This window comes from Myodes glareolus, chromosome 18, assembly GCF_982192425.1.
Source record: "Myodes glareolus chromosome 18, mMyoGla1.1, whole genome shotgun sequence".
In the NCBI taxonomy this organism is placed as follows: Eukaryota; Metazoa; Chordata; class Mammalia; order Rodentia; family Cricetidae; genus Myodes; species Myodes glareolus.
The window spans coordinates 36,677,641-36,697,296 of record NC_142043.1 but is presented as its reverse complement, the minus strand read 5'-3'; the positions used below and the strand labels follow the sequence as shown (position 1 = coordinate 36,697,296).

The following is a 19,656-nucleotide window of genomic DNA, read 5'->3' as shown; positions in this document are numbered from 1 at the left end:
TGATTGGATTCCCCTTGCGGTCCCCTCAATCCTTAAACCTTGTGCCCCTGAGTGAGATGCAAATTAAACATCCGCATGCTGCTGACACTTAGCCGCTGACTTTATTTGCTTTAAAACACAGGAGAGACATGGAATTGCTTTGTTCACAGAGCTCAAGTGAGGAGGAGGGTTTTCAACTGCCAGACCGTTTCAGAGAGAGATCCAGGCACTGCCTAGCTCTGTGCTCCAACTGCCTCCTTTATCCTAGATCAGAGCTGTCAGGCTTTGCTTGGGAACATCCAGGTCCCTGAGATTTAACATGGACGCCCTCAGAGGCACTGTGGCTGGCTCATTTGCTGGGCATTGTGAACGTTTGCACCATGCTAATCATTCTCACGGGCCCCTTCCTGAGCAAGCATGGCGGGATTCCAGGACAATATCAGATGGACAGTATGGGTAAGCGCCAGGTCAAATCAACGCTGGGGATGTAGCTCATTGAGAGAGCATTTGTAATTAACTCTGGAGGCCCTGAATCCAATCCCTAATACCAGAACAATCAAAATGAAAACAAATGTTTAGAAAATAATTGGAAACTATAGATAGACCTACTTGGTTAAGCTACCATGATGGAAGAAATAATACTAGCTCTGTTTAAAATGAAATAATAAGGGGAGGAAGGGAGAACTGGGTGGGTATGTAAAATGATATAGATAGATAGATAGATAGATAGATAGATAGATAGATAGATAGATAGATAATAAAAGGGGGAAAATAATAGCATTAACTATATGCTAAGCATTGTGCTAAGAACACTTAAAACATTTTCTCATTTGGGCTACTCAACAACACTATGAAGCTTGTTCAACTATTAACCCTTTAATACTCATGAAAAATCTGGCTCAGAGAGATCAGTAACTTCCCCAAAGTCACAGAGCCATTAAGCAAAGTAAGGTAAAATGTGAAAAAGTCGTAAGAGGGGCTTGAAAATACTTTCAAAGAACCATACAAATGTAAGCATTCTCACTATTAGAAGTGGTGGAAACCAAGTTAGAAAAGCAGCAAGTGGATGGTATGGTCCACAAACAGCTCTGTATCCCAGTGAAGCTGTTTTCTGTTTGCTTTTTTTTTTAATGTAGTCAAAGAACTTAGATAAATTTTTAGTTATGCATGGGGTCTAGAGTTCCCATTGGTCAGCAATCTGGGACTTCACTGTCTCAGGAGCTGAAAATCTATAGAAGTGAATTTTAGCATTCTATAAGTAAGTCAGGAGTAGCAGGTATCTAATAGGATGCAGCTGTAAATGTTGTAGTTGCTGGGAGGCTCCTCAAGGGACATCTTTCTTCGTGGACTGTTCTACTGGACATTGGACTGACAGGACCCAGGACTCTTGCAGATGTCTTTCAGAATGACTTTTCTTCTATGCACAGACAGGATGTACAACCCAGAACAATTAGAGTGAAGCTCAGGAAAGCGATAAATTACCACAGCCCAGAATCTCTCAGCACTTCATTGGTCTGCAGGTGGCTGAAGAGCATGGAACGGAGACGTTCTGCCCCCACATCAAACAGACACAAGACCAGGGGAAAATGGCTGAATGAAGGAAGTCGACCATATTGTCCTTACAAGTGGGCCAAATGAAGCATGTGAAGGTTGTCTATCCATGTGGAGCAGCCACTGGCTCTGAGCAGCTGGACCCAGCCCAGGCCCTTAGCATGGCCTCCTCCCTCACCCCTGCTCAGATGGCCTCTCATCATCACCTGGACAGCCCATACATCTTCAGCCTTCTCTGCTGAGAAGTGTAGTGAGGGGCTGCGGGCAGGCCTGCTTTTCGCCTCACCCGGCTCCCGCACGGCTAGCTTAGTCCCAGAAATAACAACACACAAATTGTATTCATTTAAGCACTGCCTGGCCCATTATCTCTAGAGAGTTAGTTACTGACTAACTCTCATATCTTGATATTAACCCATTTCTAATAATCTGTGTAGCACCACGAGGTGGTGGCTTACCGGAAAAGATTCAGCATGTCTGACCTGGTGGCTGGCTCCATGGCGTCTGCCTCATAGCCCTCTTCCCAGCATTCTGTTCTGTTAACTCCGCCTACCTAATTTTCTGTCCTATCAAGGGGCCAAGGCAGTCTCTTTATTGACCAATGAAAATAACACAATAGACAGATAACCCTCCTCCATCAGAGAAGGACGAGTTGTCCTAGCCGGTCCCAGCTCTCTGACGCCACAGGTCCCAGGCCACATCACAGTTCATACCACTATATCAGAAGAAAAAGAATGAATTCCACCCTTAAGGCACTCACTACACCAAGGAGCACTTCCTGACACACTGTCCCCAATACAAGGGGTGTGACTATGTGCCATCAAAGACAGCTGCTGCTTCTTGGCCCCATCTCTTAGTTAGAACCTAGGACAGTAGGAGGACACAGCGTTTCGACCCCGCCTTCAGGATGGTGTGTCCTTGGGAAGGGTTTCTGCACTTCTGGGGGGCAGAGAATGACAACGGAGCATGACATACTTAGAGCTGGGATTCTAGACGGGGGAAGACCCTGCAGGACTCCGGGCTGGCCCCTTCAGACTGTAGCTCTGAGTGCCCTGTGTTGGCAAGGCCCTAGGTGTCCATATAAGTATTTTCTTATATGTGAATATTAACAGAAAATACTTATGTGGATACTTCTCACATATGCCTTACTTACTAACTTAGTAAATATTATTTTATATATGTTGTATTGTAGTATATTTAATACAAAATATTACTTGCTAAAAACTGTCAACAAATCCAAGAATGTTTGAGGAGCAAGCCGAGGAATTTTGTATATTATTGTATTTTTCCTTTTATCTATGAAGTGCCTGTCTTCTTGGCTGGACTACATGGAGGCCTTTATCCAGATGAAAGTAAAATTATACTTAAAAATTATACTTTCATTATATTTAAAAATATTTTTAAATATTACCCAGAGCACCAAACAGTAGTTTTTATATCTTGGTCCATCAGGAAGACAACATTCCTCCCCACATCCTAAATGTCAGTAGCGTAGACTCAAGACTCTCAAGGTCAAGAATGCTTTGGCACTGTTGAGGCAGAAACCCCACACCGTGGTGCCCATCTCAGTGGGAGAACTCATCATTATAAAGGATACAAACCTAGGAAGTGACCAGGCACCCTCGTAAGTGACACCTCTACTGTCTGGTGTCGGAATCTAGTGGTCAAGCTTTATGCACCCAAGTTCTTCTCACACTGGCATCTAGACACAGGCCCACACTCCCAGCAGGACTGTGTGTACGGCTCAGTGGCCTGAGCCAGACCTGCACTCCATTGTTTGTGTCAAAAATGTCTCAACTGCTACAACAACATCCGCAGTAAAAGAGGCATAATTTATGTCCAAGTTTATGGACCTTCTATATTACTGAATTTCTCTCCTGCTGAGTGTGACAGGTTCTGTCAGCTTTTATCCTTCTCCGAGGCCTGCAGAAGGTTCTGGGGCCCTTTGGGACATGCGCAGTGCTATTTAAGTCTTCTTTATGGCCTTTACCTCCACCCAAGCTATAACCAACTCCCATGCCGCTGGTTCTGGGTACAGGAGTCACGCTGCCTGCCCTACACCTCACCTTGTCCACATCTGCTCACAGAGCTCCCAGGGTCTCCTCCAGAATACGACATTCTTCCATGCTAATCCATAGCCCCTTCCTACTCTTCTCTTTCTAAACCTCAGTATCGCATTATCCTGTAGTGAAAAAGTCATCTCAATAAGCATTTGATCAAAGGTTTGGTTTGAGAACTGTAATGACTATTGAGAAAGTAAAGCAAATGGAACCCCTGCTGATGGCCTGCAGCCATGGGTATGGTTTGTTCAGAGGCAAAGGGAGAGTCCGAGGTGGCTCTATGACTAATGAAAAGTAGCTGAAGTTAGCCTTCAGCTCAGGAAGTTGGTAACAGTGTCATAAGACAAACCTGAAAATGTAGAAATAAGCAAAGCCATAAAATATTAGACTTATAATATAGATTAATATCAGTGTCTTTGAAAAAAATAAAAATAAATAAAATCAGCAAACCTAGCCACAGTAGGTGACCAGCACTAAGGATGCTAAGTAGGGGGATTGCTACAAATTCAGCTTGTGTGACACAGCAGAGAAAAATGTAGATAGAGGACCAGACAGGGGCCTGCAGGACTATAATTTAAAAACAAAAAACAAGCAAATAAAATACCATGAGAGTCCCAAAAGGAGTGAAGAATAACTGGTTCAGAAAGTATTCAAAGAAAAATGAATTTTTAAAAAAAATTCAGTTTTTACAAAATAAACAAACCTCTCGTTTTCAACAATTAAATAAACCCCAGGTAGGATGAAGCCAAAGAAATCCAAGTCGGGACACATGAATTAGTTACTTCTCTCATTGCTGTCTAAGAGAGGAAGGTTTGTGAGTCATCCATCAATCACAGGACATGCGGTAGAGAGGTCAGCTGTAGCTATGCCAGCAGGAAGATGGCACAGCTGACCTCAGTGTGTCCACTTCCCACTGATTCAACCTGGGGCCCACATTCAGCATCATCTCTCCTCGGCTCTTCTGGAAGCACCTCAGCGTATGCCTAGAGATGCATATTCAACAGTCAGATTTTCAACAACGAAGGCCAAATCCTGAGTGTAGACGTGCGACTCAGCTGTTTGGATGCTTGCCGGGCATGCTCAAAGCCTGGGTTTGCTTCCCCAGCACCACTTACACCTGCCATGGTGGTTCATGCCTATGATCCCAGCACCCAGGAGGCAGATGCAGAAGGACCAGGGGATCAGAATCATCCTCCGTAGCTATATAGTCAGTCTGAGGCCTGCCTAGGCTACAGGAGATACTGTCTTTAAAAAAAAAAAAATTAAGCAGTGAGAGATAACAACCGCACGTGTAGGGAAAGCTGTACAAGCCCTTTCAGTGACGCTGGACCGTGATGTCGTGGCGGCCACAAGAAAGTCACACATCTTTTTTCTTTTTTTTCTTTTTTTAATATTTATTTATTTATTGTGTATACAATATTCTGTTGTGTGTATGTCTGCAGGCCAGAAAAGGGCACCAGACTTCATTACAGATGGTTGTGAGCCACCATGTGGTTGCTGGGAATTGAACACAGGACCTTTGGAAGAGCAGGCAATGCTCTTAACCTCTGAGCCATCTCTCCAGCCCCCCACACATCATTTTTCAAGTGCTGAAGGAAGAAAACTGTCTTGACTGTCAGTCTATATCCAGAGAAACCCTTCAGGAATGACAGACGCTTCAACAGGAAAACCAGCAGATTCACCCTAAAGGCTAAAGACAGTTGAAGGAACGTCTTCCATGAGGGGAGAAGGGACCTTGACATATCCAAAGAACAGAGCAAAAAGAAAATATGAAACATAATTCTAAGAAATATTCCCTCCCTTGGGCATTCTTATTTATGTATTCATTATTCTTTGTCAATTTCATGCACATATATAGTGAATTTTAGTCATTTTCGTCCTTCATTTCCTCTGGCAGACTTTGTAAGTTGCATCTGATGATTGAAGCAACGTTAGAAATGCCGTTCTCCTGATGTGACTGTTACATAGTGGACACCTATGTTGAAACGTCATCATGTGTTTTGTAAATATTCACAACTGCTGGGTTTCAACTAAGCTTTTAATTTAAAAGAAATAAAAATTAAATTTAAAAGAGAGAGGTCGCCATATTAGTGTCAAGTTAAGTCAACTTGAAAGTAAAATAAATTACCAGAGACTGAATGCAGAGTAAGGTAATAATAAACATCTCAATTCCCCCAAGGCTGACACCAACTAACAGCAAAGAGAGAAAATATAATATGTGTTCAAGATCTGGAGATGTGGATCAGTGGGTAAAAGCACTGGCTGCTCTTCCAGAGGACCCAGATTTGACTAGCAGCTCACAAACTTCTGTAATTCCAGTTCCAGGGGATCCTGTGCCCTCTTCTGCCTTTGGGGCTACCAGACATGTACATGGTACACAGACATACATGCAGGCAAAATACTCAAACACATAAAATAAAAAATTATGTATTCGAGTAGTTAATTTATGTATTCAAGTAGTTTAAAAGTATCTTTCCAAAAAGTGACCTATCCTCAAACTCAATCAGCACATTGCTTGATATTGACATCTACACAAAACGTTATACAAAAATAGATAGCAATTTTATTTCTAACAGCACAGTGCTAGAAACAGCCAAAATGTCCCTCCATGGATGATTGGTCAAATGACCATGGAATATGACTGGGCAACAAGGACTAGACTGCTAATAAATACCAGTAACTTAAGTGGGTCTCAGCACATTGTGGTGGTCGTGTTTTTAAAGGGCCCGTTTCATTTTTCACTCGGAAGCTGTGAAAGCCAGGGGTTCTCATTCAGTCTTTCCTGTGAGATCGAGGGTGTGTTGTTTCCATTTTGGGTCTTTTCTCTTATGGCCTGTATTCAGACCTGGGCCAGGTTCTAGAAGGGATGCGTTATTGTCAACTAAGTCAAGGCCTTGGCAAGCACATCCCCCAGAATAAAGCTGGGCCTATCTCAAAGGTGTGTTTGAGACATCTGAGTCCAGATGCCTGCGACAACAGCAGACCAGTTCATGAAATCACCGAAGTGGAAACTTTAAACTTTACTAGGGAGCCTGCTTAAGTTATAACAAGTGGAATTTAAAATACATTAAAAGGTATATTCTCTGAAAGGAAGAAATGCTGAAAATTGGGAAAAGCACTGAAATCACCTCACATTTTTCATACTAGAACCAAGAGATTGTAACTTTGTGGAAAGTGAGACCTCTTAACATCAGCTAAGTCCTTAGTTTCCATGTACTTATCCACTCTGGAATGCTTGTGGATACCCATTCCTACTGAGCTATGCTAAACTCTGATACCCTAAAGACTTTGCTTTTAATTTTGAGGGACTTTGTTTTGTTTGGGTTGATTTCTTTTGTTTTGTTTTTTAAGAAGGAGGCCGTTTCTCCTGAGTACATAACGGTGCCATACCCAAACCCTGAAGTCAAACGCCCGTCATAAAGGGGCCGTCTGTGTATTCACTCCTGGCCCCAGAGGTATTGTGAACCTTTCAGCTCTAAGTCCTTGGATCCCCCAGATGTTTTTAAAAATAAAATAGTTATGCCAGTAAAATTGCCATCTCAAATCGGTTTCCTGATTTAAGGTAGAGAGACATAGACTTGCGAGGCTGTTCTGCCAGCCTATTTCAGATCAGTGGTTAGGCTGTCATCATCCTGGGCTGACGGGTCTCACCCTCAAAGGAGAACGGCAATAAAGGAAGGCAGCCTGTGACTGTGTCCCCAGAAATGAAAGCCCCGCCCTTCAAAAGACAGCCCTTCACCCTGTGGTACAGGCCATGGGGAGTCCCATCCACCTTGGCTGCACTTGTACAATCTACACAGTATCGATTCGAACAAGCAACAGGTACTGATTGAGGGCGTTGACCATAATTTTATAAAACTGATCAAAATAATCTTCGTTCATCTTTATTTCCTGGCCTTCAGCAAATGTCACCCTAGAGTATGGCACGGAGACCCATCTCTGTGGTTGCTGCCTGTTCCCACCATCTTTTTCATGAGGAAAAATCTCCTGGGCTATGCGCAACTTTGTTCCCTATGTGTTTTGTTGTTGTTGTTATTGGTGGTGATGGTGGTGGTGGTGGTGGTGGTGGTGGTGTGTGTGTGAGAGAGAGAGAAAGAGAGAGGGAGAAAGAGAGAGAGAGAGAGAAAGAGAGAGAGAGAGAGAACCCCAGTGTGTTTTAGGGGTCAACCAAAAAACTATGACTATGAAGCCCCGATGTTCAGCCCCCTACCCCCCCCATAACTCCATTGATAGCAGCCCCCTCCCATGGCAATAGTCATCGCCATTCAGTCACCCATTCAGTCACCTGGAGGGTGGATTTTCACTCGTGAGGAAATGATATTATTTAGTCCCTTGAACATGAATTGTCTCTTTTCCTCTCCATCTCAAAATCCCAGATCCCTTCCTCAATGTCAGACACTAGTGACAGGATAGAAACCAGATCTCTGCCGCTGAGACAAAGCGCGACCCTGCAGGTGTTATGTGATGGTGAAGGATTCAGGCAGGTAGTATGTGTAGACCAAGGCACTGGCAGGGAGACATGGAAGCCAGCATGGGCGTTTATGTTCAAGTTCCAGCTTCCCTAACTCTGCCAGTCACAAAGATGCTTTTATGGCCAGATTCCCTGGGATGGTTTCTTTTCTTGTGGTTTCCGTAAGAGAAGCAGAGACTCCAGTATTTCTCTCCTCCCAGCTCCACAAAGGGGAATTTATGAGATTCCCCTTAGGGCAAAGCATTCTGAGATTTAAGGGATGGGTGGAAGGAAGCCTTTACCATGCCTGAGCTCCTTGACACTTGAGACCATAAACCCTAAGGAGCCCCCAAACCTCATCCATCATGGAAGTTCAGTCCTATAGAAGCCTATAATCACAGTTGGGAAGTGGCAAACAGACTGTTGCTGATTCAACACCTCAAAGGTGAGCAGCATTTTCTGAGATTAAAGCTTGACCTCAGAGGGACCCATTCAGTAATGTTTAGTTTTAGTTTCATAGATGGCCTGGAAAAGGTTGAATTATATGTGAGTACTGACATTTTATTTTTGACTGAAACACTCTTCGGTGGATCCCTGATATCTGGATTTTTTGGTGGTTAATTAATTACTGTTTGAAAGTATGGATCAGATATCCCTGTTGTCGCTGAGCATAGAGGGACGATGTGTCATCGTTGGGTGTCAGCTGGAGATGCCGTTTCTATAAAGCCATTGCTCTGGGGGTGATTCTTTTAAATGTAGGATGTATAGATGTGTTTGTGAAGGATCACCAGCTCTTCCGTGAAGGACTCAGAAGCTACCGTTCACACACCACGCCAGCACCCGTAATGACTAACAGCACTGGACTCTACAGTGGGGGGGAAAAAAGAATGAAGCAAGCAATTTAACTTTTGACAGTCCCAAATTCTCTGGAAGCTTCCAGCAGGCCATGAAACAGCAGATCCCTATGGCCTTCCTGGCAGCCTCCTTGCCATCTGACATTGCCCTCTAAAGCAAAGATAATGTTACTTTTGACAGTTTGCAAAATATTTTGAGGTTTTGGGGTTTTCTTGAATTTGTGTAAGTGTTTAGAACCAGAGATGCATTTGAAAAAAAAAAAAAACATTCTGAGAACAGCAGCAACATGGAAACAAGTGCTAGGCTGGGACAGCCCCTTCCTCTGAAGTCGCCACACATCTAGCCAGTGCCCGGTGACCAAAGGGACTGCTCCTTCTGGGTTTATTTCTGTGTCTAATTTTGTTTGGTTTTGGCTGCTTTGGGCCTCGCCAGTTGCCCTGTGAGTCTGGGTCCTGGTTGACAGATGTGTGCAGTCTGCGCCTCCCCCTGCCTTTGCCAGGATGGCAGCCTGCTGGTGTTTCCTGTTTGCTCATTTGGCTTTCTTTCCCTTTCCTTCCTGGGGGGCCTGGTGGACCAGCAGCTCCCTGGTCCAGCAGACCAACTGCAGAGGTTCCGTGCCATCCAGCAAGGGCAGCAGCAGCGGCAGTGGCAGCAGCAGCAGCAGCTCCTCCAGCGACTCAGAGAGCAGCTCCGGATCCGACTCCGAGACCGAGAGCAGCTCCAGTGAGAGCGAGGGCAGCAAGCCTCCACACTGCTCCAGCCCCGAGGTAGGCAGCCGTTGCTGACTCCCGCTCCGGCTCCAAGGCCAGCGACTCTCCGGCCCTGGCTTTCATACTGCCTGCCTACCCCACCGTCCTGCTATCCCCCAACCTGGAACAAGCTGTTGGGCTGTGGGACTCGGCTCTCTATTCCCCGCTGTGTCCCCTTCTCCCTGTCTCATGATGACACCGCTTCGTTTCAGATACAAAGCATCAGCTTTTACTGTCTAAAAATCTCTATTCGGCTCCCAGAAATTTCCACATATGCTATAAACATCACTGGCAGGAAATAACCCACGGCTGGGGTCTCCCCCTCAGGGTCATCCCAGGCAATAACCAGGCAGAGAAGTTTGTCACTTGGGAAGTGTGACTACCCATAAATCACAGGCCAAAGAGTTTTATGCGTTGGGCATGCTTAGAATCTTACCTTTCTGCAGTTTGTCACGGATCAGAAGAACAAGAGCTATAAATATTAATAAAACCGCCCTTACTATGTTTTCTTTGTGAAAATAGAAAGGGAAAATTAGCATCCACCTACAAATAGTAATGAAACCTTTTACAGCTGTGATCGGTATCTAAGGGGAAGATTTAGGTGCCTCATATAAAAACATTATAAGGTACCAATAAAAACCATTGCTGTTTCTACTTTCAGTGAAATGGAGGAAATTAAACAGTAACTCAGAGTCCAGGGATTCTTGGGTGGGGGCCGAGAACCAGGTCCTCAGGCCTGTGGAGCAGGCTTTGGTTTCCAAATAATGAATAAAACTGCCTCCTCTTGAGAATATAAACAGCTGACATCACTATGGGTTGTGGGGTGAAAGGCTTTGTTTACACCCTCTGTGCTAAGGGGCCGAGATCCCAAATAGGCCCTGAAACACGAAGGCAGACCCACTCGTGAAAAGTTTACCTGTGAAAAGCAGGTGTGGGCACCTGTGGAGCATGCCCACCCAGCGTCATGCCTGTGCCACCCCTGGAAGAGTTACGTCCCCATTACAAGTTCACAGAGGGCCCCTCACACCCATGCAGGCTTTTGTTCTATGCCCCCACAACCCTTCTTTGCTCTCCGGCCCCTTTCTGCATCATGGCAAAGCTCGCCGTTCATCCTAAAATAAGCCTTCTCAGAAGCGTGTTCTCTCATTTCCACGAAGTTCCCACCTGTCTACCCAGCTGTGTATGTCTCTGTATCTGCCTCTGTCCATAAACATAAGATCAAAGGCCTTAGCTACACTACCTATTTATTTCATCCTGACTATTCCCAGAATCTAAGCCACTATCCCTCCCTCACCATTCATTCATTCATTTTGTATTTAGTCAATAAATAGCGATAACCATCAGCCGTAGTACTTGGCTTGACTTGGCTTGGGAATGTAAGTTACATGACAGAAAATGTTCTGTCTGCCCAGAGCTAGCATTCCAGTGGGAGTTATCTGAAATAGAAAGGCATAGGAATTAAAGAGAATAAAATACAGGAGATAATTGAGCTTTATTAGTGTGCACCTTGTACCACACAGTTTGTTGAGAAACTCCAGAATATTGAATTATAAAGAATAACAGAGCTAGGCGTACAGTCCATGCTAGCATACTTGCCTAGCATGCTCAGAGCCCTGAGTTCAGTGCCTGCTATCAGAAAGGGAAAAGGAGAGGAAGGGGATAGTAGAGAAAGTGAAAGAAAAGTGCTGCATCCCAGGACAGTAACCAGCCAGGGGTGGGGTGAACCGAAAGGGGTGGGGTCTGTGAAGCCTATGCTGGTTTTGCTCTGTGACTTGGTTGGTTAAAATCACAAGTGACTAGCCTTGCTTTCGAAAGACACTGAAACACGAATCCTAGGGCTCCTGAGCTGCCTAGAGTTTGGCTGGAGAGCAGGACTGTGCTCTGTCAAAGCATCAAGCCTGCAATTCTGGGCGGTGGATGCAGGCTTTTGTCAGTTCTTTCTGAAGAGCTCAGAAGTCCCTGGCTAAAGAGGGGGGCCTCTGAAGTCTGAATTGAGAGAGCATATGAGATTTCCACTTCCGTCCTTCTCTGTGGAGGGAAAGCAGGAGCTGAGTAATGCATTAACCACACTACCCAGTCTTCCTTTCTGCTGCAAAGGATGTACGTACTTGTTGGAATAAGAGTCAGGTTCTTTGAGCCTCTCCCTTTAACCCAAGGTGAGCACAGACACGTAGCCTGTAGGAACAAACATTGTGTGGGAGATAAGCATCACCGTCCTACGTAGCAACGAGACTCTGCTTCTCTTGGAGGTGGCTGGCCTAGACGGCCTGGCAGACATCACAGAGCCCTGTATCACAAGCCTCATGTGATGGGCCAGCTCCTGACAACCACACTCCTCAGTCCACTGCTCAGACTCAACTTTTGCTGCCTTGGCCCTCACTTCTCTTGCAGATCATCCTTTTCCTGGGAGTAGAGGAAGCATGTGTGTTTGGATGTCCTCACGTTCTTCCTCCACTCTGTCAGTGCTTAGAAAGCTCCTTGTGCCCCACAGAGACTCCTTAAAACCGTTCTTTCTGAATATGATTGCTGAAAACCATTTCATTGTCTATGAATCACCCCAGCATGGCCAGGCCAGGTTTTGGAGCGTCATCACATAAAAGCCTCTGTCAGCATGTACAGAGCTGTATCCCCTCTGGGCTGCCCTATGCTGGACTGTTCTCAGCCTCTCATTTCTTTCCTTTGGTTTTTCTTGCATGGGTTTTCCTAGCATTTTGTATATACTCTTTCATGCCAATGCTTCTCACAGGTAGGATCTGCTTTTCCATGCAGCTGCCACATTGACTGCACACAGGGTTTCCTGGCCCAGGATTGCCAAAGTCCCTACAGCAAGACCCTGGTCCCATCATATGGGTTCTTGGATAAGGCGGGTTAATGCCGTGTCTTTATACTGGATACCTCTGAACCCTAGATCCTGCTCTTGTAAACTCCATTTTCCATTGTGACCGTTCCTAGTGGATCTGACCATGACAGGTCTTCATGAAGTACCTGAGCAGAAAACACATTTTAGAAAAGCCCACTACAGATTCCTTTTTACAGTCAGCAGAACCGTGAAACACATTGCTTGTACTAACAGCAGCACAGGCTGTTAATCAGGCACCTCCATGCCACATGGCAGTGTGTGCTGTAAAGGAGTTAATGAAGTGGGAATGTTCATGGTGAGCTTGTATGTGCTAGGGCAGAGAGCTCTGGTCATACGTAGAACCCAGTGAGCCACCAGAAAACAAATCCAAACCCTGGGTGGAGGTCTCAGTGCTAACCTCAGGATTTGGGTATCACCAGTGCATGGTAGTGAGCTGGAATGCGAAGTCTCAGGTTGTCCCCTACATGGTCACTGAACTGTCTTTAGAGCTTCCGTGACCGCAGTGGCCTCCCTTCCACCCTGACAGCCACAGTTCCAGCACTTCTCCCTAATCTCTGAGAAATAAGCAGTATAGACTGAGAGCAGGAGCATGGCCATCAAGCTCCCAGCCCTGGCGCATGGCCCAAGCCTAAAAGAAGTGTAGACTGCATTGATGCCCCACATCACATGCCCATGAAACAAACACCGCAAGGCTCTGCCACTGTGTGTCCGAGAAGACAGCGGACATTGTCTGCCAAGACTCATGTTTTCTCTGAGAAGCGTATCTAAAACTCTTGTTTTAGGTTCAGGACCGACGCTTCTCAAAAGAATAAGATCCCTTTCAGGAGGCGACTCAGAGAGTGCCAGGGGAGGGGAGCCAGCGAGCGCAGAGAACCCACTCTGCACACCTGGCAGAGCCTGGGAACCGTGCGGCCACAGCGGTATCACTTAGCCTTTCTGAGCCTCATCCACAAATTAGAGATAGCGTTTCTTATCTGTAACGATCAAATTGGAGGAGGTATGCAAAGTGGGAGGCACGCTGTAGGTGCTCTAGCGATGGTAGATGGTTCCAATACCAGACGATGGGCTCTTGAATGCCAGTCTGGGAATTTGGATTTTGTCTAAGAGGCAATAGGAGGTTATTGTAGACCCTTGAGAAAGGGAATGTGATTTAGTGATGTGTTGAAAATGATACTTCAGACTGATTCATTCAGCTGTGAAGTACAAGGGGGAAAAAAATGACCCTAGAGTACATCTGGCAGTGGGCCCGTCCTAAGTGTATGAAATTCTACAATTCGCTGTTAATGGTCCTACTCTGAAGTTCCAGCGCGACTCTCCCCACATGCAGCTGTGTTTAGGCTACAAATAGACTTCTGTGTTGTCTCACACAAGAGCTGTGGAAGCGTGGGGTGGATGGGGGACCTAGTGTCAAACGCAGCAGCAAGTATCTGAGTGCTGTGTGCTGTCTGGTGACTGAGCCCTCTCTGCCACACAAACTCATTCTTCAAGGCCCCTTCTGCTTCCACAGACCACATGGCACAAAGCATTTCAGGGAGACAAACTTGGAACCTACGCATGTTTGCCATCAAATTAGCTTTCAGGGGCCTGTAGCTGCAGTTCAATAGGTAGACCTAGCATCCATGAGGCCCTGAGTTCCATTCCCCGGGCTATGTAAACCCAGTGTGGTAGTTCACACGTGTAATGCCAGCCCTTGGGAGGTAGAAGAAAGGGGGTCAGAAGTTCAAGGCTATTCAAGGCTGCTTATTAAGTTCAAGGCCAGCCAGATTCTGTGCCCAAAAGAAGCTAAAAATAGCTTTCGGAGGCTCTTCAGAAGGTTCAGGAGCCCCCTTGGAAAGAAGCGGTTCTGTGTTCCTTATTTTCCCATTTGCCTCCACTGTAGTCTAAGCCAGGCATCCTCTGCAGGCCTCTCTTCTTCCCTTTCTCTGGAGAAGCCAAAGAAAGCAGAAAATCACACGTAACATTCAGAGGCAACAAGAACATAGCAGCTTGAGTACCCCAATCCAAATGCTCTAAAGTCTGCAGCCCACCAAGAGGGCCGCCATGGGGCCGCAGGTGGAAAACTCCACACCAGGACCCTTGGGCTGCTTTAAAAACTGTACAGAATTACTGCCAGGAGGTTGGGAGGTAGCCCGGTAAGTAAAGTGCTTGATGCACAAGGGTGAGGAGCCGAGAACCCCATAAAGCCAGGCATGGTCGCTCATGTCTGTACTCCTAGGCCTTCTGCAGAGATGGGAGGGAGGCAGACCCAGGAAAATCCACGGAAGGAGGCTGCCGGGCCAGCTAGCCATGGCAGCACCAAACAACAGAGACCCCACCTCCAACAAGATAGAAGATGAGTGCTAACACCAGAGTTTGTCTCTGACCCCTACATGCATGTTGTGGCATGTACTGAAACACACTTATGCATGTATATACATCACACACAGACAGACACATGCCATCAGATAGGTATGAAGTTTAATGACTTTTATTTTTATTAATTTTTTAAATTACATTCCAACCACAGTTTTCCCTCCCATCCTTTCTCCCACCTCCTCTCGCTTCCTCACCCCCCATCCACTCCTCCCAAGGGGTAAGTAAGGGCTCCCATGGGAAGTCAACAAAGTCTGGCACATTAACTTGGGGCAGGACCAAGCCCCTCTCCCTTTCATTAAGGCTGAGTATGGCATCTCATCATAGGGAATGGGCTCAGTTAGACTTGGGTTCCATCTCTAAATGATAATTATATACAAATAGTCTAAAATCCAAAAATAACACAAAACCTGAAGAAGTCAAGGTCCAAAGCATTTCGAATAAGGGAGACTAAGCTGATCTCAGTGTTAAGAGCGACCAGCAGGAAGTCCCTGCTCCCCAGCACAGTTGTGATTGGTAGACACCATACTTGTGGCCAGTTCCTGCTGGCTCCATCCCCTGATGTTATTAGAGGTTTCCCATCTCCCTAACTGTGTGTGCCCTCAACTCCTGCAGACCTGTCTAGCAACCTCATATCTCAGACACACCCTCTCCTGGCCCACTTAGATATGTAACTATACTCAGAGCCCCAAGCTCTGCTCACAATATGCACCTCATTCTTGAAAAATACATCTTGATATGCCAGGGAGGATCTTAGAATTTCCTTTGTTTCAAACTTTTTCTCTCACATCAAAGAACCTGACTGATTCTGCCTCTAGGTTTATGACTGACAAGTTTGAAACACGATGCTCAGAGGCAGAAGTGGAGATGAGGGGTGTTGTTTACTTAGCAGGGGCAAGGGCCAGCGTGCCATCACAATGATCGATGATGGATTGGTTGGTTGATTGATGACAGATAAGTAATAGGTAGGCAAGTAGACAGATGATAGATAGATAGATAGGTATAGATGATAGACAGATAGATAGATAGATAGATAGATAGATAGATAGATAGATAGATGTGGATGGATAGATAGGTGATTGATTGACAGGTGACAGATAAGTAATAGGTAAATAGATGATGGATGGATAGATAGATAGATAGATAGATAGATAGATAGATAGATAGATATGGGTGGATAGATAGATGATTGATTAATAGGTGACAGATAAGTGATAAGTAAATAGATGATGGATAGATAGATAGATATGGGTGGATAGATAGATGATTGATAGATAGGTGACAGATAAGTGATAGGTAAATAGATGATGAATTGATAGATAGATAGATAGATAGATAGATAGATAGATAGATAGATAGATAGATAGAAAATAGATAGAAATGATGAGTAGGGTAGGTAGATGGGTATATGATAGGCCTGAATCAGACACATTTGTTCTAGGTCAGCAGTTCTCAATCTGTGGGTCATGACCTCTTTGAGGGTTGAATGACCCTTTCACAGGGGTCGCCTAAAACCATCGGGAAACAGTTGCTTACATTACAATTCATAACTAACAAGATTATGGTTAAGTAACAACAAAAATAATTTTATGGTTGGAGGTCAACACCACGTGAGGAACTGTATTAAAGGGTCGCAGCCCTAGGAAAGTTGAGAACCACTGGGCTAGGCTAGTGTCTGGCCCCAGATGCAGTGGACGCCATGGATTCAGAGAGAAGAGACCACACAGGGGAAAAAAAAATAGTGACTCTGACTCTATAAATGTTTGCCCTGTGTCATTCACAGTCACAAATTAGAAATAGTCTGGCTGGAGTTCCCTCAGAAGACATCTTTTCTATTTACTGTATTAAATCCTAGGAGTTCATAAGTGAGCTTTTACCAGAAATCAACATTCTCTGCAAAATCGTAACTTTTCTCCTGTTTGGAACATAAGTCCTTACAGACTCAAAACTATAGGCCTCTTTGGGAGGGGGAGGGGAATCAACACAGCCCTTCCTGTTCTGTCTCAGAGCACTCTGCACCCTCCACATGAGCTGATCTGTAGGTCAGAGTCTGAAAACCCCAACCTCCCGTGATTTGCTCTGAGCTAGCAAAATTGCCTCCAGGAGCAGTCTCTGAAGTCATCCGTGCCCAGATATTCCTAGCAGACCGTGGCAGAAGAAATGGCGGAAGCAGGCTGAGGGTAGATGCAGTCAGGCTACCGAGGCATACAGGGCACACCGGGTGCGTCTGAAAATGGTATTCCCTGCTGCCAGTGAGCCACCCTCCCGATGATGCTGCTTTTGTCAGTAAGCACCTGTGGCCCACCTGCCTTCTCTATGTAAATTGTATGCTAATGGAGGGAGATGATTCTAGGTTCACAGATTTTTCCAAAGGTGACAAGTCAAAAAGTAAAGAAAAGTTTTGGCGTTCAGGGCCTCATAGTTATTACTTCCCAATTAAATTCACAGAATCTCAAATTTAGGTGTATATATATATATATATAAATATATATAAAATGATATATCTACATACACATAGGTAACTGTTTAATACGCAGAAGTTCTAGGAGTAAGCTGGAGAGTGCAGTGCTGCCCTGTTGTTTTATTAAGTGGACTCGAAACGGCTTCATGGATACCTGGTTGCCAGGGGCCAGCTGGGCATCCTCTGTACCAGCAGAGGGCTGCCCCACATACCTGGGCTTCCTTTCACCTTTTGTTGTCAGACCATTCAATTTTAGAGAATGTCAAGATCAAAACAGCCAGGGCCCCTTTCAAGTGAGCTTGTTGTAAAAGCTGTTTTGTTTGTCCCGGGTTTTGTTTTCAGGCCGAACCTGCGTCGTCTAACAAGTGGCAGCTGGATAAATGGCTAAACAAAGTTAATCCTCACAAGCCGCCTATTCTGATCCAAAATGAAAGTCACGGCCCTGAAAGGAATCAATACTACCCGCCCGTGAAAGATGAAGGGCAGGACTGCGGGAAACTCCCTGAGATTTGCCAAGCCAGCCTGAGAGACAAGGACCTCAAAACTGCCTGCAAGGAGGAGCAGCGACCTAGGACCGCAAACAAGGCCCCTGGCAGCAAAAGTGTAAAGCAAAAGTCTCCGCCTGCCGCTGCAGTGGCTGTGACCACAGCTGCCCCGCCACCTGCAGTGCCCAGCGCACCCACGGAGAGCGCACCAGCACCCACCAGGAGGTCAGCGGGCAAGAAGCCCACCCGGCGCACAGAGAGAACCTCAGCTGGGGACAGTGCCAACTGCCACCGGCCAGAGGAGCCCGTGGCCCCAGACACACTGGGGGCGAGCGTGGTGGGACCCCCAGAGCCTCCCAAAACCAGGCCCTGTGGTAACAGCAGGACCAGCCACCGCAAGGAGCTGCGCTCCTCCGTGACCTGTGAGAAAAGGCGCACGCGGGGGCTGAGCAGAATTGTCCCTAAATCCAAGGAGTTTATTGAGACAGAGTCTTCCTCTTCCTCTTCCTCCTCGGACTCGGACCTGGAATCGGAGCAAGAGGAGTACATCCTGTCCAAGACTCAGAGCACCACTGGGAACGAGCCTCGGCTAAAGGAGGCCACCAGCAGCACCAGCAGCACCTCCCGGGCCCCTGTGGGCTCCATCAACGCCAGGACCACCAGTGACATTGCCAAGGAGCTAGAGGAACAGTTCTACACGCTGGTCCCCTTTGGCCGGAATGAACTGCTTTCTCCCCTAAAGGACAGTGATGAGGTCAGGTCTCTCTGGGTCAAAATTGACCTGACCCTCCTGTCCCGGATCCCAGAACACCTGTCCCAGGAGCCTGGGATCTTGAGTGCTCCTGCAGCCAAGGACAGTGATAGTGCCCCCGCCAGCCATGCGTTAGACACGCCTGCCGAAAAGACTTTGCCAAAATCCAAGAGGAAACGCAAGGTAGGCCTAGAGCTGGGAGGCTTTGGGAGGAGCAGTCTGTCTCTCTTTGCACTTGAGGGCTAGGGATAGACCGTAGCTAAGCTGCTGGGCTGGGCTGCAGGTGGCTGCCCTGTGTGTCGTCCAACCATTGCATAAGTAATAGATATACATACACATACACACACATAGATAGATAGATAGATAGATAGATAGATAGATAGATAGATAGATAGATAGATAGATAGATAGATAGAGATATACATACACACACATATATACACATATATATGTATATCATATATATATGTGTGTGTGTATATATATATATATATATATATATATATATATATATATATATATATATATATATATATATATATATAGTGATCTAGGGAAGTACTGCCCCAGCCTGAAGAATGGTTAGTTATACGGGCAGCATTTACTGAGTGTACAGATACAGGCTGAACATCGAGCACAGGGAGACTGAACATATGGTGAGCCCCATTCTTTGCTGAGATGGGCAGGATAATGCTGACAGTGGAATCACTCATGCACTAAAAGGCCTCATAGAATGTAAGGCTGTTGACCGAAGTGGAAGATGAAATCCACTATCCCTGAGGTCGTCAGCCAGGGCATCACCGGCAGGTGTTCCTTCCCAGAGTGATGAGAAAGAGCTTCAAAGCAGAACAGGGCTGGGAATCAGATTCTGGGGAGGAAGGATGTTTGTAGGCACAGTGGTCTTTGGGTCGAGTGGCACTTGAGGAATGGATAGGCTGGGCAAGTGAGGCTTGGATCGACAGGCAACTCTAGAATGGGAGAGCCCAGGCAACCTCTGGCAGTGACTCAAGGACACAGCCAGTTTTGAAGCTTTCCAAATTGGGAAATACTTACTCCATCAAGCCAAGTTTGAGAACTTTTAACAACCGCTCCCATGGCTGTGTTTG

General features: G+C 46.0%; 1 protein-coding gene across 5 annotated transcripts in view; it reads left to right on the top strand.

Moving 5' to 3' along the window:
* Positions 1–19,656, top strand: part of Aff3 (ALF transcription elongation factor 3) — a 511,084-nt gene that overhangs the window by 455,683 nt on the left and 35,745 nt on the right. For all 5 annotated transcript variants that reach the window (XM_087898095.1, XM_087898094.1, XM_087898092.1 and 2 more), the window contains 2 exons: positions 9,473–9,659; positions 17,657–18,733. In XM_087898095.1, coding sequence (XP_087754221.1) covers positions 9,473–9,659; positions 17,657–18,733 — 1,264 coding nt within the window. The remainder of the gene's footprint in view (positions 1–9,472; positions 9,660–17,656; positions 18,734–19,656) is intronic.